Below are 21258 nucleotides of genomic sequence, written 5' to 3'. Positions count from 1 at the left end.
CTTTATGGAACTTGGTGCTGGGAATTTTTCCTTTTCTTTTGCTAAATTCTCTTTTCTCATAGCGTAAATACAATGAAACAACAATACAGTGAGCATTAGAGTATGATCTAGCAGAATCGGACAAGTCCTGAGAGGCTAAATACATCAGCAGTCATCAGAAATCCATCTCGATGAAGTGTTTCATGATTATTCGGTTCTTCTGTGAGAATATATACTAAAGAATGATAGCAAAACCTATTTTAAAAGTATTGACAGATGAGCAGCACAATTGTCGACCGCATGCGTTTGGGCTAAGATTGAACGCTGCCAGTCAATCGTTCTTTATATTTGAATCACCTTTCTAACAAGTTCTCACCTAGAATCAAAAAAAAAAAACGTCTCAGAACCTCTCAGTTCTAATTGGGTCATTCATTTATGCACTTTAACCTAAGAACGTTCTCTGTGTTTGCCCGGTGCACTGACCTCTAACCAATGAGCTAACAGTTGACCACAGCGTACGCGCCTGTTGACCTGAATTCAAATCTTCACCCCAGTCCCATCCACAATTGGTCCATGTAATTAGCGTCCGTTCCGTCGGACTGCGTCTCTTGCCGGACGCACTATCTCGTAAGGGCATTCGAAAATCTCGACATAATTGCGGCAGACAGGCACATGCTGTGTTCTATGCATCCAAAGAAAGAAGAACTTCTTTATTAGATCATCGGTACGATAACTTTTTTACAGACAGACAAACAGAGTCCTGACGTATCCGTTTAAGCGACACATGGATCAGTTGGCTGAGAGTTGATACCGTACTTTCTGATAGTGAATGAAGAGAACAGCAGAGCGAGAGCACTAGCAACTGGATCGACAATAGCGTGTACTAACCAGGACCATGTCTGAAATTGAGCAAGATTACGGTAGTTATGGAGTAGGCAAACAGAGTTGCTGCATTCAAATGTGTGTGTGGTTGTGTACACGCATCGGCGAAGGTACATTCATCGCAGATACTACCGCGGTATATCGCATTTCCTGCTGTGAGAGAATATTTGCACATTTGCGGTGTTGTATATGGATGATGACGGATGGATATGAGGTGATGAACATGGACAATGAACATAAGAGATGTGATAGGATAAGAATTCACCTTGGCTAGCCAGTTGGCAGGAATAGTGAGCAGTTTAGCGATAGGCACACAAGCGAACACGTTGATGACAGAGGCGATGGCGAAGAGAATTCCGAAAATTATGGCTGCTGGTAGTCCAATGATCAAAGAGCATAAACGGTAGACGAATAAGCGAGTCCATCTGAAATGTGGAAATAGAGCGATTATTCGGTAAAGTCAATTAGGTTTTTATACTATGAGGTATGTGGATAATGCTCGAAAGAATTTCAGTAAAATGCATTCCTCTTTCAAACGTTCATATAGCTTCCATTTGGGGAAGTACAGAAATTCAGATGTTTTTTTAAGCAGAATCTGGCTAGAACGTTTCCGAGAGAACGAGAACGAGAAAGAGAATATTTTTGCGGTGATTCACAGGTAAATTCTCAAGAAAGGGAAGTGAGAGAAATGTTCTCGGAAGTGAAAAAGATGCTTACGTGAAAACCTTGTAGACCAGTCGCCAGACACAATCCCATGAGTGCTGAGTGTCGGCCTCACCGAAAATATCATCAAAGCCGAATCTAACGTGTTCGTTGATAGCCTGGAAATGCAAATGAATAGATCAATAAAATTTTGCCTAACCCTTGTCAGTAGAATTAGTGAAAAGGACTAGCAGCAGCAATGGCACAGAAATTAGATTCCTCAGAAAAAAGTCAAAATGGTTTGTTTGCAGGATTTTGCTCCGAAACTTTGCGAAAAGACCAATACTACTGGAATACATAGGAGTCGAATGTTTGAAGGGTAAAGCGTACCTTTTCGTCTCTGTTCACCAAATCGATTCCGATGGAAATATGATCATCTTTCTGTTCCTCTTCGGTCTTATGCTTACCCCACCAACACTTCTTCTTTGGCTTTTCTTCAATTGGCTTTTCCTCTTCACCCTTAGGTTCTTCAAGAACAACTTTCTTGGTCTGAAATTACAGTTTTTTTCGATTCGATGTGATCTAATAGATTAAGTAGATCTTATTGTACCTTTTTGAAGAACCATGATTTCTTTGTTGGAGGTGGAGCAGGTTCAGCGGCAGTCGTCTCTTCTGCCGCACCGGCTGGAGCGTCAGTGTCGGATTTGAGCGGGACTTGCTCAAGTTCCACTGGCTTCTCTTGGTCAGCAGACATCTGTTCTGCAAATGCGCATTGAAAACATCTAATTACAGCTGAATAATAGACAACGGGCTTTGATTGTTAATGCACAACACATCAAAACAATAATTATGTCGATTGAAGGGAGATTGCTCGTCCTGAGCACAATTCATGGCAGGAATGTCACGTCAATTGAACGATATTTGTGGACTGTACGAAACTAGATGAACGAATTGAGGAAATGGGATCCCAGTATAATAATGTCTGACCCAAAATGATGGCGTAACAATACAGCACTAGAGATATGACGCAAATGGCAATGACATATGCAGATGAGAGCTCTCCAACACACAGAGCTCACCACCAAGAGCAGATGAGGTCATGACACGCCTCTTCACCAGCAATACGCCTACAATTGGACGGCCACCCGTTGCGAATGCCCACCCCGAGTGCAACGAACGATTTGGTCAGCTGCCAAGCCACGCCCACTTTTGGTAAGGGTCCCCCGCCGTCCCTCCCCGTGTTCCCTACCCCTACACCTATTGAGTTGTGGTGACATTTGGTGATGGGGTGGGTGTTAAGTTCGGCAGCGCTTTGTTCTTTTGAGTGGTTCCGAGTGTAAACAGCTACATTACATAGATCGCCTCGAAGAGAAGAGCTAGGTACGGTCAGTTGAGCTTAAACTTTCGGAGAAGCCGCAGACTGTTTTTTGTTCTGGCTGTTTACGTTTTCGAATGTCAGACCCCTTCGTTAATTTTACAGGAAGCTTTTGGAAAGGATTCAATACTTTTTTGTATCTAACTGAAGTGTACTGACCTTACCTCAGTCCTTTTAACGTTTATTTTAATTTACTTACCTTGTTCCTACAAAATATTGTCCACTGAAAATTCTATTTTTGTCAGTTGAAGCCAATACCACTCAGAAAAGTACAAAGTACAAGAATCATAGGAAAGCTACAACAACTAGTAAGATTTTTTCGCGGAATAAATTTCTGGAGATTTTTATTTTGATTTGACAGCCCTCAGGCAATCCATCAGAGTTCGGGGTCAGTTATAGGTGATTTTCTGCTTTAATGTACGGGATAATGTCTAGCGCATAGTTTGGCCTCAAGCGTTTTACACTCTAAAAAAAGTCGATAGATCCCACAAAATGGTATTTAACAAGGGATTTTCTTTTTTGAGAATTTGGCGAGAATATCCGGGAGTGTTTGAGAATCACTGAAAAAGAATGATTAGAAAATATATGAATTATCCTTACAAATCAAATGCAGCTATAGGGGTGTATCACGGTAACCCCTCGTAGTAATTTTGGATACTGTAGATTTGTAAGCTGCGTTATTGCTACAGAATGCCGGATGCAATTCTGATAGTCATGTGAAAAAAGGTAATGTGGGGACTAGATCAGTATAGCATAGAACATTTGTTGCGTTTGAATTTTCCTTAGTGAATTATATGGGAAAGAATACTACTGGAAAATAATAGGGAGTACTGTAGTGAAATCACAAACTTCATCCGTACAAGGTTAAGGTAGGCAAAATGTTTTTTTTTTCGAAAAATTCAACTTTTCCTATGAAAGTGGCCCTTTCCCTCCTCTTCACTACAAGACTTAGTTTTTTTTTTTTTCTTGAGGATTTACTTTTGTGGTTTAAATGTGAAAGGAATGGGAACTGAATAACAGAATACCAACGAAAAATTCGAGCTGGCATCAGAAAAAATCACCAGAAAAATCTCATATTTTAGTTGCCCGTGGCAACTGATACTGTATGATACCAGTCCGAAGAGATCGTACAAAGAAGAGAAGGGAAATTAGATTGGAAAGGTATGTAATGGTATCAAACACTATGTTTTATTCCTGGAATTAGGCTTTGCGTGGTAATGGGAAGACGAAAGAGTTTAAGCCCAGTTCATTATAGAGGAGCTACTTGGGAATTGTCACCAAAAAAGTGAAATTTATAGATGTAGTTTTCAATTTCCATCATGTTCCCAAAGGATATTCTGTTAAGAAATATTTTTAGAATTTCTAGTGGGATCTAGCAGAAATGTTCGTTAAATCTCAGCACAATTTTGATGTAGAAACAGTGATAAATAAGTACAAAAATAGCACAATCTATATGTAAAAACGATAATAATTACCACTTTTTTCTTTTACTTCGACTTTTTTTCTTTTTTTTAATCCTAGTATAATTCGGATATAATAAAAGCAATGGCAAATAAAAATGAAAACAAAGAACAATAAGAATTAAGAAAGTATTTTTAAGCATAAAAATATCGTCTGGAATTTCTTCTTACACATGCGGATTGCGTATTTATACTTGAAGTCAACTATCGGAAGTTTCTGGAAGTTTATTATAGCAACTAAACAGTGTTATCTAGAGACAACAGCTACCGTAAAAACGTTCTTGAGGTTTATTAAGGATTTGGACGAGTAGTGTGATGTGTCTATCCATCTGAACAAAAGTGGTTTCACTTGTGAGTCCTGGGACTCTTTTCATTTGGTTAATTTTCGCCGCGAGATAGTTTTATACTAACTCATTATTTGAGTTCACAGGTCTGACATGACTTTTTCACGTGACCTTACAGCTAGCACCGAATATTTTCAACCCGGCGAGCTCGAGCTCGCTTACTGTAACTCATTGCCTTTTTCATTCTTCTCTTTGTCCAACACACACTCTCTCTCCTTTGCCTCGGCTCCGACGTATTAGTCCAAGACGTATCACGGAGACCTGACTATATGTTCAAGTATATTTTATTGAAATGATCAAAAATCGAAAGGCAGCCATGCAAACTCGTCCAACCCCTTCGATATTTAAAAACAAAAGTTCCTACCATTATTCTCTTACTCTAGCATTACCCTTGATTGTTGTGGAATGGTATTTTTCCTAACTTCAGTGTTGTTATCACGATGAAAAAAAAATGAAAATCTCAGTAAACAGCCTTCAGTGTATCAACGTTTTTCAATGAAAAGTTATATCTGAGCGCACAATGTAATTCAGTCCTATTTTAGTGAAAAATACGTCTGCTTCGCGTACGTTTATGGAATTTTATGCTTCTGCTAGCGAATTGTTGTTCTAGTATTTTTTTTAACGCTTTTGAAGCTAGAAGAATTTTTTCCAGCTGGTTCTTTCTCATTACGCTAAACGCATATAAATAAACTCCATCTACCTATGTGTTCATATAGCCTGATCTGGATATGGGATGTTTTTTTCTTTGGTCCTTAATTAGCGAGAGTGGAGAAGATGGGAAAAGAGGGAGAAGGAAAGAAAGGAGAATGAATTGAGAGAGTAAATGCAGTAATATTTCAGAAAAACTATGCAAAGGTTTTTTTTTTTGGAAAATTACCAGTGTAGTGTGTTCCTAAAAGGTTTCTGGTTCACGTCTGTTTTAAAGTTTTGTTTTTTTTTTAATATTTTTTAAATGATATTTCCACGAAATATAACAAACCTATTTGCATAAGCGGAACTGATTGGTTTAACCAGAAAGCTTCATCAATTCTTGGTCGGCCATTTTTACTTGTTTTTTCTTGCTCGTCTGATCCTCGATCTGGAAAAAGTTGACTCTTCAATTATCGTGAATATTTTTAAGATTTGGAAGAAACTAAGGTCCTTTTCAAAGTGTGTTTTCTTCTCTAAAGATTCCGTAAAACGTTAGCTATTAACTTTGATGGGTTTAGAATTGAACTCTGAAATTTTTTCACTTGTAAACATGAGTTATTTTGACTTGAAATGAGATTTTGGAGGCGACAGATGTGAATCAGAGACAGAGTCTCTTGCAATAACACCTTTACCGATCACTTCCTCAAAGGGGTACTTAGTTTTCAGGAGTAGTTTTACAGCGACCTTTGCAACTCTTTTGCGCTTTGGGGAGCGAATAATGGGGAATAATATGTAATTTTCATTCAGGACACTGTATTTTGAATTAATGAATTTTTTCAAAATATGAAAATATGAAAAAAGAATGTTCTTTATCGACATTTGCATGATTTCATTTGCATATGTTCTGTTTGCTGCAATTAAGAAATGATGAACAAGGCTTCTTTCTCCAGATCATCCAGAGAATTTCTCTACATTTTCTCCTGTTTTGAGAGAGTTTTTGCTTCCTCGTATTTTGATCAGGAAATTTTGAATTTTTTGATTAGATTTTTCGTTAGAGTCTGGTCTGGAGATTTACTATTGGTATTGGTATACAGCGTAAAGCGATGCAAAACTGTCTTATGTTGCCAAAATGCTAATCATTTTCAAATTCGTTTTACATTCGCAAAGAATGTCGATTCAGACATGGAGTGCATATTCGTCCATGGCGCGATCGAATCGCTGCGATTTTCGGTATTACAAGAGTGCGAATAGGCTTAGGATTGGAGAGGTGTTTTGCCTGGAACCTGCTCACCATATCTATTTTTGATTGGAACCCTGTACATATTCTGAGGGATTAATAGGAGGGATGAACGATGGATTCACTAGAAATTCGTGATTTTCAAATTTTAAAGTGTTTGCATAGGTGTTGAAGAAAAATTGATCGAACTTTTTTCGATGAGTAAAACTTTTTAAATATGTCAGAAATTAAAAAAAAAAAAAAAACAACTCATAAGCATCATAAGGAGCTACCAATTTTTCCTATCACTCCTATTGCAACTAAAATATTCGATGATGAATATAATATATTTTTTTGTAGTGGAGCTTCTAACAATACCAGTATTGGTTCTTTGTAAATATAAGTAGTTTCGCTCGCTGTTTTTTATGGGTCCCATTTGGTTTCAAATTTATTGACAAATGTTATTAAAAGACGCTTAACTTTGGTTGAAGTGTCAGGTACATTCCTAAATAAATAAATAAATAGTTTTGGATGAATATGTACTTAAATCTGGACAAAAATGTTTCGCTAAAACGACTTAGAACAGCTTTAATAATGAAATTGCATTATTTTTCTGTCGCAATGCACTTAAATCGTCGCCGTCACTCATTCGATGTATAAATGCAATAAATCACCATGAAAAAAGCACTAATTGAGTGTGAGTTTGCACTTGGTGGGAACGCGATGTCCTCAAGTGCTAAAGGAGGCACATGTCAAATGACTGAAGCGCCATCAGCTACTGCCGTTGGGAACCATTATCGCATCGGTGGATGTTAGCATTGTCCGAGCTCATTCCACTTATTTAATGATCACCTATTGAACCATCGTCGAAAAGCCAAATTACGTTCCGTAGTCACAAAGATCGTAAACCTCAATTTGTGTGAGGTGGGCGGGGGTTTTTTTCTCACTTCACGGCCAGAAAATAGCCGTGTATTGTAGATGGAGGTATACGAGCAGCCTTGGTCGATGTGATGCGATTAATCGGCGAGGCACTTTAGAGAAAACTGACGAGGTGAGGGCGAAACTATTGAAATGGACTGGTCTTTCCTAATGAGACCTATTTTCCCGTAAGGGCACGGGAAATGGTTTGTATCTTTTGTTTTCTGCGTATTCAATGAGTACAAACCATCATCTGAGCTATCTGAACTAATTCATTAGATAGAAAATTGAACTAGTTCCTGAAATAGAATATGAAAGAAAGAAAATCTGTTTCGACCACCAAAACGAGATTGTCTGAGGGATTTGAAAGCATCTGAGGGGAGTGACAGCGTAAAATCTTGATCAAAAGAAGCTCCTAACATTTTCGTAATGAGGTTCGACCTTTGATAGGTGAGAATTGATTAAATATGTGTAAAAATATGTAGTTAGTAACCGACTAGTAGATGTAATATTTGTAGTAATTGATTTTACACCTGCAAGTAATACCATATAATCACAAAGGGTAAAGTAAAGTATAAGTAAAGTGTCAGGAAGTGTTATTTAGTAAAATAACATTCACAAAGATTTGCGACTGCTCTTTTCCATCTTATTATTTATCAAAAAGTGTTTTTTTTTTTCTTGGATTTAGAGATAATAGATTTCCAAGATGAGCAAATCAGTGTCTAGAGAACCGTGTTCGCTTTCTACAATTTTCTTGGTTTCTCTCATAGAAAGATTTTTCAGTATTTTTTAAAATAATATTCTTAAGGAAAGGGCCTTTGACACATACGCTAATTTCTTTACAGGGAAGCCGTAATTAGCAGTAACTCGATGAGGAATTTTGTAATGACATTGTGACTTCAAAATAGGTGCGCTAAAGAATTTTCCTTTACGAAAATCCACTTGAAGTGGTGTCTTTCTGTGCATAGGAAGTAGTATATAAGTTGATATATAAGTTGTATATTAGAAGAACACATTTGTAATAATTTGGTCCATTTAATAAGCATAATCTTGTTAAATAGTTTACATAAAGGTGTATAGCAAATCCTGTCGGCACATTTTTTCATCCGAAAACCCTTTCAACCCGCTGAATAGTCAACATTATTGTTCTTCGCCTAAAGAAAACTAACTCGCTAGCTAGTTTTCGGACTTTTTTCTCTTTTCTCACATTTTTCCTACGCTTATACTCGGCATATAAAAGTCGAAGAGTTGAGGAAATATGTGACCGAGGGAATATAAACGATGAAAATGTAGCTGAGATTTTTTGAAATTTGTCGTACCACTTCACTCGAATTATTTCCGTATCCAGAAAGGGCTTTTTGGAATAAAAAGAGCTCTCTAGATAGAAAAATAATGACTTAACTGATCGAATGGATATCGCTAAGGTTTCACCGTTGCTCACACCCAGATGAATTTTGGGTAATAGAAGTTGGAGGTTTATTGGTGTTATGTTTAGAAAAAATGCAAAAAAATTAAATATCAGAAGGTGAAAATTTAGGCCGTGAGTTTTGTTCAAATATCCTTTTATATCCAAATTCAAACAAATAACAATAATAACTATGATAACGAAAGAAATATCCAAATTTTTCTTTATGGAGCTGAGTACTTTACCAGTAAATACAATTAAAATACAGTGCAGATAGTGACAGTACCGCAAGAAAAAGTCTATCGGAAAAAGACAGTGTAGTGCTATTTCTGTGACCGGAAGAAGTATCCGAGCTAATTGGGTGCCGCCGACAGGACAGGACTAGATAATACAAGTTATGACACAAAGCTTAACAAGTTCTCTGGGACCTCCAAAATCCATAAAATGCAATATGGGATATTTCACTGCAGTAGTCATTGATAGTGATTGTGGTAGGATAGCTGTTGGTTTCCAATTTTTCTTCGAAATCTTCCATTAGGGTTAATCCTTTTGATCGGCGGATTTGGTTCTCATTCACATGTGTTTTATAGCGTTTATATATTAATATGTATGTATATTGTATGAATTTTGATATGTGTCAATCTGTTTGTGGTTATTTATTTATTTATTTATTCACATACACCAATGATGCACCAGAAAAGAATGATAAAAAATGGAACACAGTTTTGCCCATGTTCGCCTGCCCTTGAATCTCGGCATGTTGAAATGTAGTTTTTAATTGAGTTTGCCTACCGTTTGGATGCTTTCTGTAGGATGATGAGGCGCTTGAGAGGATAAATCACTAATGGCTTTGATTTTTCCAGGCTCTGACGAAGGCGATAACGCCGAAACGTTAGCTGTTATTTAATAAAGACGATCAATACCAATTTTGGCTACAACTCAAGAAAATCAATTAAAAAGGAACATAGTTTGTCTGAGTCAGAAAATCTTATGAAAGAAAAATATACAAATTTTACTAAACAATTTATTGTCGGAGGAAACTGACGCTGTCTTTTTTTTTGTGGCGGATAACAAGTCGAAAATGTCAACTTGTTTCAACTTGTCTTGCCTTGTCTCGTCGGCTGCACCCACTTAGCTCGGGTTCCTCCAGAGCGTCAATTTATTTTTTCCTTTTTTTTCTGAGTACCAATTTATCGACCTCAGAAGGATGAAAAGCTTGGTGAGCACTGGAGCGGGTTCGAACCCCGATAGACGTTGCGGGCAGCGGAACTTCTTATGGACTACGCTATACCCGCCCGGTAAGAAATAATACGGTTAAATCCAGTTTTTCGAGAGTGAGTATGTGTGAAGAACTCGGATAATGTTGAGAAATAATAGAATTATCCAATTAAAAGAAACTAACACCAAAAGAAAAGGAAATATAAAAACTTTTTTTTCTACGGAAAACGATGATAATTATTTAGCGAAAAACTTTGCGCGAGAAGATGAACACCCTTACTTGATGTTATCTACTTTTTTGAAATATTTTTTTTGGTTTTTCCTCAAATATTTCCTATCTTTTTTGAATGACATCAAAAATCAGTGCTTGTTGCTTTTATCAATTCTAAGCTCTTCTCAAACAACTCTGTCAACATATTTCAGCCCCGCACATCTTCGTTTGCTTATACGGTTACCACGGCGATAGGTATACCTAATCGTGTTGTGATTAGGTGCTATAATTATCATATTATTATAGATTCGTTGTTCGGTGTTCCATATCAAGGGACGCTGAAGATTAAGTCATTTCAGGTTTGTGACCTATTGCGAATCAATGCAATAATACAAATAAGGAACAAAATAATTGAGTGGCAGCAAAAATTAGATAGCGAAAAAGTGTAAGAGATGAGAAATTACTAGAAATAAATTAAAATCACTGAAAAAAAAAAGAAATTTAGTGTAACAACAGTATGGAATTCTTCCTAATTTTTGTGTTTGATAATGGCTAATCTTAATTTGGAAGGATTAATCCGAAGAACACTATAATTTTATGGATTTTTTGGTGGGTTCGAAAGATCGGGTGACGATTTGTCCCTCTGGGATTGTGAGCACGAGTTTTCTGGATCTCATTTTGAGACTGTTGTAGACATAATTTTTATATATGATGAAAATTTGAATTTAATGCAAGAAAGAAGTTGTCCATTTAGTTTTGGAATTTTTTGAAAGCATGAATACCGTAATAAGTGCGTTCGCTCTGTTTATTCTACCGTAATAAATCTTACAGTAAGAAATACCATAAACTTTTTCATAACCTTGAAGTTGTTTTTGTTTTAAGATGATTTTTGATCTTAAGAAGAATGGTTCACTCAAAAAGAAGACTAACATTCTAAGTACTCTTCAATTGTAAATAGCGTAGCAAGTGTGTCTAGTACAAATTTATCATCCAGGAATCAGTTATCTCTCGGATTTTCCTCCGCAAAAGATCCTAGAGAAAAAGATGTTCCGAGCCAGCGTTGAGTGGACTTTGGTTCTAGCAATTGTCCAGATGGTCAGGCTCAGTTATTTATTGCTACGCAACCTATGAACGGAGTGCTAGATGAGCGTGAAAATAGCTTATCGTAAAGTTTTTTTATGGATGCAATTCACACTGACTGAAGGAACGTTCCGCGACACATTTTTCGTCGTATAGCTGATGTAAAAGAATGTATGAATGGGATAAACATAAAGCTAGTAGGCTTTTAAGCTTGGTATTTCTGCTCGGATACACAAAAGTACGACAAAAGTGTTTAACGAAGGGTACTTTTTGCATCGGCAATCATGAAAAAGTGCGTAACGTGCTTGAAATTAGTTATTTTTCAAAACGAACGACTTTTCAGGTCCTAGGCTGAAGTTCCAGAGAAGATGTCCTTTATCTGCATATTATTTGGGTACTTGTTTATTATACTCCCGATTTTGTTATTATAATAGGATTTCTCGGTGCAGAAATGATGTTTAAGCTGCAAAAAAGGGAGGGAATCAAAGGAAATCGTTTCTATCAAATTTTCCCTTAAAATCACGAAAATCATTACGTCTTTACAAAGCTTTATTTTATGAGCGGCTAGTTTCACTATACCTACGTAACTGAAGACCGGCACATATTTCAGCTTATGTTTTCTTCTTTTTGCCCATAACTTTGAATAATTATTGAGTAAAATTCCGAAATAGCCAATTTTTGCGGGAGTCTTTAATTTGAAGTCGTAATTTAGTAGAAGCACATTTAGAAAAAAAACCAAATAAAAAACGACTTGAATTCGAAATTATTGTTTTTTTTTCTGTACATTCATTCACAAATATAGCGTCCATTACAATTTTGTGAAGAAAAAAAACACTGAAAATATTAGTTAAACTGAAAAGGAAACGTTGTCATGTAGATTTTAATGTCGGGAAATTAGTCCAACTATACCTTTGTATTTATGTTAATTTGCCTGCCCTCAAAAAAAAACAATCCTGAAGGTGAAATTTTTGTCAACATATTAAATTTGGCATGTACATACAATTATTTTACATTAGTTTAATAAAAAAAAACCCTCACCGTTATCATTATATTAGAAAAAAAAACATTAAGGGATGGGGGGGGGGATGAATTGCAAGTTCCAATAGTTGCTGACTTCTCTTTTTTAAAAAGGTATTTCTTTCTTATTTACCAGCGTTGCGGAAATTTTTCTCGTATAGAGGAGAAGAGGAGTGGTTTTTCAAAATTGATAAGTAAAGCAATAGTAAATAAGTGTGTGGATGAAATAAATCTATTCTGAGGATATTGTTGGAAATGAGGATTAAAAGTGAGTTAAACACAATTTCTTTAGGATATCTAAATCGTAGTAATTTCTGGACCATTTCCCTTCAATTCATTCACTTTTTTCAACAGAAAGAGCGGATACAGTGGGCCTGTCACTATTAGTCATATGCTACAATTCCTATTTACAAACTACCCTTGCGTTGATTCTCAGAGTTTTAAGGAAAACGAAAAGATTGCAAAAAAAAAAAGAAAGAGAAGAAGTAAAAACGTGTCCGTACAGCTTAAAACAAGGCGAAGATAATAAGTTATTCATTCCTAGAAGTTGTGGTCGAGGAACTGGTGCAATCGGATAGGGTTGTACTTCTTGAGAGTTATAAAAACTTGAAAATCACTCAAATATAAAAAAGGTGCGATATTAGAGAGTCTAAGAGGAAGAATAGGGAGAAAGAGCAGAAGAGTGAGGAAGATTAGCTGAGGGAAACCTAATCGTGACAACTTGTTGACAACTCCTACCAAAATATATTTTTCGTGTTTTAATCCTTTGCTACAAACCCCATCCAGTTCCTTGCGTCTTGATTCATTTCTACTGCGCGAAATTGTTATTCAAAATATTCTAATAATATAATTATAATATTAAATTCAAGCGGTACCGCCTATCTGCTTTATGACTCCATCCATTGTTTTTTTCCATGTGAGATCGTGCACATATCCATATTCTAATGCCATTCTTCGTTACAAAAAAATGCGCATCGGTAAATGTGATAAGCGTTGAAGGATTTTGATAAGGTGGTAGAATTTGATATGACTGGTAAACTCGGCCTATACATTTCATTTTTGTGCTTCATTGCATTCCAATGTGCTGACAAGCGAAATTCGTGAAAAATTTCCGATATTGGGATTTCTCCACCCATTGGTGGGGGCTGAAATGTGGTTCGCAAGTATCACGATGAAAACCTGCAACTCTTCAGGAGAAAAATTCTGAAGTTAGATGGAAGAAGAGCACCCAGATTAACCAGAGAATCCGACGAAGCAGCTCTTGACACTCGCACGATTGGTGAAATCCACTTTATGCGATTTTATGTGGTCGCTCGTGCTAGTTCAAAGAGTTGCATTGTCGGATGAATTGATCACTTCTCATCATCTATGTATTTTTGAGTTTGTAATGAGTGCCCTGCATTTTTGTTATGATACTGGCAAACTACACCCTCAACTCTATCTAAGACTAGGCGGAAAATTTCTCCGGATGCTCCCCTCTTTCACAAACCCTCCCTAGTCGGTCTCACGTATGTAGAAGTTGGCTTTTCGAGCAAAGTACTGGGTTCTAAACCGATCGAAGCTCAAAATTGCCGTCTATATCGTAATTCTTCTCGTCTGCACATATAGCTCGACTCCTTTTTTTTGGGGAGACGGTTGTGGTCAGCGCAAACTTCCCCCCAGGATCTGTGCTGTCAAAGAATCCAAAAAGTCGTCATCTTGGAAATTTGTGGGAATTATTTTGGTCTAGTAGTTATGCTTTAATCTGACTAATTATTTCGAGGACACAATAACACCTTTAAAGAAGAGCGTAGCATCATAACTTGTAGAATATTTGTTATAATTTTATTGAAGTTTGATTTAAAGTTCTTCAAAATGAAGGCACATAAAACGTCCGAATAAATATTTTTAGAGAATTGAGTTCACAACCGCGAATGAACTATTATTGCTTTTCACTAATCAATATGTGATGCGAGTTTTTCATATGTAAGCTTATAATTTTTTTCTCGCAATTATTGGATTTCAACAATTGTATCTCTTTCTAATTTAAAAAGAAAAAAATCGCTTAGGCTATAAAAAATTGAGACGCTTCCCACTCAGAAGTCATTTAGGCGACGGATCTCTTTCTTTTAGAAAGGCGATGAAGATTTTAGTCGTATGAAAGTAAAGTTGTGATGTTTTGGAAAAATCCATTCATTTTTTGTAGGAGGTTCGGTACATTTATTTATTTTTTTGCTAAAGAGAACATCTCCGTAACAAATCCACATTGATATTAAGCTCGGAAGGATTCGGGATTTCCAACTATCCAATAGTTCTTTGCTTGAAAGTAGCGTAATATTCGCGGGTGTTTTAGGAAACGAAATTTATTGAAAGCTCTTGTAAATGATTCTTTTATTACGAGATCATATTTCTACGTCTTCTTAACCCTCGAAAGGATTCCGTCTATGGGCCAGTTTCTCATGTTTTATTCGTCGTTTTAGCGATGAATCGTCCGCTTCAATCATCTCCACCGATTGGAAGACATCATCTGAATATATAATTTACGCTTGAAGATTGGCTCTGTTTAATTTAAAAAAAATCGGTAGCTATGATTCGTTTAGTTAGAAGAATTCTTCTACCTTTCAGTGGACACGTAGATCTCTTGATGTAAATATTAACGAACGGAGAATAGACCGGTGATGTTCTTGCATTAATTTCCTCATAAAATTCACAGGTGAATACCTTCCGTCCACCCACCATACCGTATACAGCAGCTCGACATCTCTATAATTCTATAATCTCATCTCTATAAGATTTATTGGGGGGACGGGTACTGACTTCGTCCTAATGGCTTACCTCATCTCGTCTGCAAGTAGCTAGACATCGATCTTCAGTAGTATCATAACCATCCGCTGCCATTGCGTACGGTTTTATCGGAACGGCCACATCACGGTCCGTATAGTAAACAAAACATTTACAAAGATAGCATGGTTCACCAAAATGATCTGAAATGTCAAAGATTTTAGCTGTGTACGGTTTTTGTACGAAAAAAAAAACTCACTTTGTCTGCTATGCACCGAATCAATAGCGAATAATAAAACAGAAAAGGTGAACAGCCGCTGGATGATCATCGTTGTCCACAATCAAGCGATAATGAATTGCAGCTGATGTAGCGCCTATCAGTGCGACGAAATCCCTTTTTATCCAGTTCGCTAGTTTTTCCGCCCATAAAGAGGTCAGACGATCGCAATCCAGCTCCATTTGAGACATACGTCTGAATTTACCGGCGAATTTCCGTAATTCGACAAGATATTCATCGGCACCTCGGATATAATTCCCGCAAATAGCGGATGCAGCAATGAATGGCTGCAGGAACGACGCTAATCAAACCCGTTCAGATCGTCTGATGATAAGTGAAAGCAGTCGAACGAACAACGGATATTGTTCTGAATATCAGCTGGATGCTTCCGTTTATTTGCTGGAAATCTCAATTTTTCTGAAAACAGTAATTGCAGCATTAAATCCAGAATGGGAAATAACAAAAGGCTAAACATTAGCTGTAATCATTGCAAAATTCATGTGTCTTTTTACGAGAAGATGATTGAATTTGTACTTGAATCTAAGCAGTAGTTGTGATTTTTTCCATTTGATTTGGGAGATGCATGGAAGCAAATACGCTTTTATTTCTCCACAATAACTTGAACGCCTATTTTATCTTAAACAATATTCGGTTGTCCTCTTGCGATTTTTTTTTTTTGCAAAAGTTGATTTTGGAGATCTCATGAGTGAAGTGAAATGAAGACTCACAGTGAACGTCGGCGAAACGTCCGTGTCCTTACCGTTTGCGGAAATGAGTTCCGATAAATTTTTGAAAAGTTCTGATCTATTCAAAGTTTTACTCTCCCTTAAAGGCATCACTCCACGAATCTGAGGTGGTGCAGATTTCAGGTGGAGTATTCGTATACGGGATGATAGATTATGGAGAGGAGATGATTCCGTCCACTTCTTCCTAATTGCCGTAAAGAATGGTCCGGAAGATACGGCTTCGAGCGCTCTGGCGCGCTATTTTCTACAAGGAGTTCGATTGGAGCGCACCGCATCTTCCCGGCCGTTTTTTTACGCTAATTAGCAAGAAATGGACGGCATCACCCACCTCTCCGTAATCTACGATCCCGTATACGTATACTCCCCTTGAAATCCGTGCCACCTCAGATTCGTGGGGTGATGGCTTTAAAATCCTCTGCTGTTTCGTAAAACTCTACGTTAAATACAAATCCAAACCTTTTGTCGCTTTTCTGGAAACTTTCTTTTTAATAACCCCTAATCAAGAAATGTCATCAAAAGCAAATATGGTTCTTTTAGTCCATATTTTTGTGAGTGGGAATATGTTCTGTAACGCATCGTTCTTTTCTGTTGATTCATAGTTAATAAGGAAAGCAATATAACCGTATGTTTTTGTAATGCAGGTCTAATATTGAGTCAGTGAAGCATACTGTTTAGTTTTCAAAACGGCATAAATGCCATTGTCCAAAATCAAAAGTTGTCTTTTCATTGAATCCCGTATATATATAACAAATAAAGCCTCCATACTCAGTTCTTCCATTGAATAAGTCCCAAGTTCGACCTTCTTTGAATTTTGGCGTTGTATAGTTGAATCGTGTACTACTCTTCCTGAGCGAAACCAAGATTGTTATCGATCTATATTCTGGCTAACGTTTCAGCGTCTTAGCTTTCTTCGGAGCCTGGAAAATCAAAGACACGCGTAATCCACCCCCTCAACTGCCTCTTCATCCCACAAGATATGATATAGCAAACAGATTACTCAAAGACCGTCAGGGAAGGAAACTAAAAATAGTGGTCACCTTGATAGCCACAAAACCGTGATGTTAGCGAACCACCGGTTGTCGGAGTTGCTCCACTAATAGTAACCCTTGAATCTGACCCCACAGGTCTAAACCAAATGTCAAAAGGTCTTGATACGGCGCCAACTCGCTGGCTGTTTTATAAAACGCTCCCAATGTTTATCGCCTGCGACGAGCATCTTAAGGGGTTGATAGTCTTGACCTTACGGGCCCATCTAGCTGCTCTTTGACCTGCGTACATAATGCTTTCTGGGCTTGTAAAGTCAAAACTCATCGCAAGCATTGTCATGACAATATCCCTTTCAAGATAACAGTCACGATCTTGGTTCGCGAATCAGACGTTCTGGCGCAAAAAACATTGAAAGGGATTTATACAACAGCCGAAAGTCCAATCACGAATCGTAAGGAAGAATGCATCACTGTAACCACCGAGCTGGGGCCATACCAAGACCTTTGCGGGTTTTGACCCACGAGGTCAGAGCCGGGTGCATCGTTACTAGTTACTACTAGCGGCGCAACTCTAACAACTGGTGGTCTGCTAACATCACGATTTTATAGGTATCAAAGTGAGCACTATTTTGGTTTGGTTCTCTGGTGTTGTCTTTGAGTAATCTGTTTGCTAAGTAATATATTGTGGGACGACGAGGCGTTGGAGTAATTTACACGTGTCTTAGAATTTTGAGGCTCTGTAGAAAGCGACGACCCCAAAACGATAGCCAGAATACGAATCGAATAGAATAAAAATAGAGATAAATAGCATTCTTAGTTTCGTTCAGACCTCTCATCGTTCAATAGAGTTCTTGGTACCTCGTTGCTTTTCTATCAATTTTGATGGCGAAAATTAAATATCTTCCTACAAAGCGGTCTTTTCAGCCTTACGGAATAATTTTAGGTTTCATTGGGAAAATTATTTTAAAAAAAAAGCTATAGGGGGTAATTTAGATGTGCTGAATACCACCATGTCATCATCGTAAGCACTCCTATGGTGTAATTTGAAATTAATACAAAATTAATACAAACAGTTCGCAAAAACACATCATTTTGAAGTCGAGATGACATCATTTTCGTCTTTCTCGATGTTGAACATGCAGTAATAGTCTGAATTGGCTGTTAAGGATTTAAGGATTGAACAACGCATTTAGTATCACTATAAAAGTGAATCTGTGCGGTTCTACTTCAGTCATTCTTTCACCTCCTCTTCTAGGCGCTTACTTTTTTCGTAGCACCTTCAAAGCTTCGTATCTCATGGTTACGGTATCGTGTGGCACTATTCCCTTCCAGCAATTCAACGATTAACAAAAGTTATGAGGAACCGGCCAAAATTTAAGGACTTTATGAGTGAAGTATTGGTGAAAAATCTAGTTATAGTGGTGGTTTAATAGTCAAATTGGAAATATCGAAATAACAATTTTAAATGGCGTAGAACCCGTTGTAGGTAACTTTGATAATTTAACTTATGATTGTACTTACTTAATTTTATATTTTATATATTTTGACAAAGTCGAGTTGTCTGAAATTTTTTAAAAAGAATCCTTTTCTTCCGCAAGATTTGTTATTTCACCTACTTATATTTTTAGACGGAGGTTGGTGCAGCGATACTGTAACATGTTCATTTTTTCCTTGCATATTAGCAGGGGCATAATATGCCAATGAAAAAACGAATACATTACATTCATTTATGAAGAGAGAGGAAAGAAAAAAGCATTCAATTAATATGGGTGCTGTCAAGCTTTTCGTAAAATTACAAAAATTCTAACAATCATTGATGTTCGAGTGTTACTAACATCCTGACAGTAATCCACCCTTTCAGGTCCAATTCGGGGCGCGAGCAGCGCGTTTAAGAATAATAAGTGTAACGGAAATAAGAAATAAAAAAATATCCTACCCCAAATAATTTGTGGTAACAGTGTATTTGAAGGAACTATGGGAAAAATTGCAGATATCTTGTTGGTAAAAGGAAATTATATTTCAAACATGATCCACCAGAGTCATGCAGTCATCAGCACATTTTAATTAGCTATTACGGTACATCCAATATTCAAATTCTCTTAAATCTTGTTATTGTAGAATTTAATCGACATTACCGTACGACTCAGCTGTGAAGTACTTCATTGGTGCCTTTTTGCTGCGAAGACCTAAGGATAGATTCTTTTAGCGGTGTCTTCTGCAGAGAAATGGTTCCATACGGATTTTACATCCTTCTCATCCTTACTGTTGCGGTCGAGTACGGTCAAGTGAGCGCACGTGACGATCCGGTGAGTGGGCATGTAAATTGCGATAGGTTTTTTTAAAGGCATCACTCCACGAATCTTAGGTGGTGCAGATTTCAGGTGGAGTATTCATGTACGGAATAGTAGATTATAGAGAGGGGGCGAATCCGTTCATTTCTTCCTAATTGCCGTCAAAAATGGCCCGGGAAATGCGGCGCCGCACACAGGAGGCGCGCTCCAATCGAACTCCCTGTAGAAAATAGTGCGCCAAAACGCCTGAAGCCGTATCTTCCGGGCCATTTTTTACGGCAATTAGGGAGAAATCAACGGAGTCACCCCCCTCTCCATAGCCTCCCATCCCGTATACGAAGACCCTACCTGAAATCCGTACCACCTCACATTCGTGGAGTGATGCCTTTAAGGTGAAAACATTTTCCATGAGGTTTGACTCGATTTACTTGATGCTTGCATACAAATAAGAGATAAATTATCATAAACTGCTTATGCTTTCAACTAATTTTTTTTATTAAGACGGAATTTTTCACAAATTTATGAAAAGAATTTTTCAGTTCTGCAAGGACTACCTTGACAGTTTTGCTTGTCGAAGTTGGCTGAACACGATCTGTAAGAATCCTATGCTTAAAATGCATGCTAAGGCACACTGCAAGAAGACATGTGGATTTTGCAACGATCCCTGGTGGTAGCTGAATAACATCTATTAAAAGTTTTTTTCCTGTTTGACAATGAATCAATGAATTCTGTTTTTGACCTCAAAATATGATGTTAACCAGGCATCTTACAGCAATATTGAAAGAAAAATGTGGTAGAACAAATAGAAATCAAATCTCGTGTAAAATGTTGGAATTTTTCATGAAGAGCATTATATGCAAAAAAAGCGAGTATGAAAGCGTGAGTCCCAGAACGTATCATTTCATTATATTGTAAAGTTCATTAAGAGCTCGAGTTTTGCAGTTAAATGTGCTTAGAATCGTTTATTTATCTATTTGCTTACGTTACTGCCCCAATAAATAGCAGTATGATCTTGAACTGGATTGAAATTCAATGAGTTACCTGGAAATATAAGATACTTCTTACTTGCTGAGCGATACCCCACGTAAGATTGCCCCCCCCCCAAAAAAAAATAATGGATAGTGAAAATTGAATAAAATTACAGTATCACATCTCAGGAGATAGTTTTACCATTGTCCGCGCAAAAAAAAATGTGTTTTTTCTATTGTGCAAGATTCGAATGGGTCTAACCTGAAAAAAAGAAAAGAAAATAATGTACTTGTTTACAGGTTATAAAATACACTAATATTTGTTACTTCCTTCTGGATTCATGTATAATATCTATAAAATATTTGAAGTACTACTAAGTGGATAACAGTAATCGCACAAACGCACATAACGACAAAATCAGTCACGTTCTAGAAAGCTTCAGAAAAGGAGAAATAACATCTAAATTTTAGTTCTCACGTAATTTTAACGATTGAAGCCGAGCCTACCGTAAGCATGAACCTACCACCAGATTGGATTACGTTAAAAATGTGAAAAAATGAAAATGATATGAAATAATATGCATTAATAACTGGAACAAACTGGAAAACTATGTGAGTGTACGGAGTTTGTGCGTTTGTAGTACGGATGAGTGTTGACAAGGTAAGGTGTTGGCAACATGATCATGGATGCCATTTACAATCCGACTGACACTGGCGGGGAGGAATTTCTTCATATATCCGCCTCCGCTTATGATGGGACTATTTTTGTGGTGGTTAGAATAAGTCCAAAAGCGTTTATTTTTCTCTAAAGTACTCACGAATCTAAAACTAGAATTTGTTTGCATAAAATTCC

At 37.1% G+C, this 21258-nt stretch overlaps 3 protein-coding genes across 3 annotated transcripts; 1 reads left to right on the top strand and 2 right to left on the bottom strand.

Moving 5' to 3' along the window:
- Window positions 1–752: 752 nt before the first annotated feature.
- Window positions 753–13328, bottom strand: RB195_003906 (uncharacterized protein; the record flags this gene model as incomplete). The annotated part of the gene is made up of 7 exons (XM_013449951.2): window positions 753–878; window positions 1127–1286; window positions 1579–1682; window positions 1894–2052; window positions 2114–2262; window positions 5662–5760; window positions 13253–13328. 7 exons carry the CDS (start codon window positions 13326–13328, stop codon window positions 753–755), a joined length of 873 nt encoding a protein of 290 aa, XP_013305405.2.
- A 1448-nt stretch (window positions 13329–14776) lies between these two features.
- On the bottom strand, window positions 14777–15466 carry RB195_003905 (uncharacterized protein; the record flags this gene model as incomplete). Its single annotated transcript, XM_064201775.1, has 4 exons — window positions 14777–14883; window positions 14975–15119; window positions 15192–15340; window positions 15397–15466. 4 exons carry the CDS (start codon window positions 15464–15466, stop codon window positions 14777–14779), a joined length of 471 nt encoding a protein of 156 aa, XP_064057656.1.
- A 3905-nt stretch (window positions 15467–19371) lies between these two features.
- RB195_003904 (uncharacterized protein) lies at window positions 19372–20111 on the top strand (the record flags this gene model as incomplete). The annotated part of the gene is made up of 2 exons (XM_064201774.1): window positions 19372–19452; window positions 19977–20111. 2 exons carry the CDS (start codon window positions 19372–19374, stop codon window positions 20109–20111), a joined length of 216 nt encoding a protein of 71 aa, XP_064057655.1.
- Between the last annotated feature and the right edge of the window lie 1147 nt (window positions 20112–21258).

This window comes from Necator americanus, chromosome IV, assembly GCF_031761385.1.
Source record: "Necator americanus strain Aroian chromosome IV, whole genome shotgun sequence".
NCBI lineage: Eukaryota > Metazoa > Nematoda > Chromadorea > Rhabditida > Ancylostomatidae > Necator > Necator americanus.
This window is presented reverse-complemented; position numbering and strand designations above follow the sequence as displayed.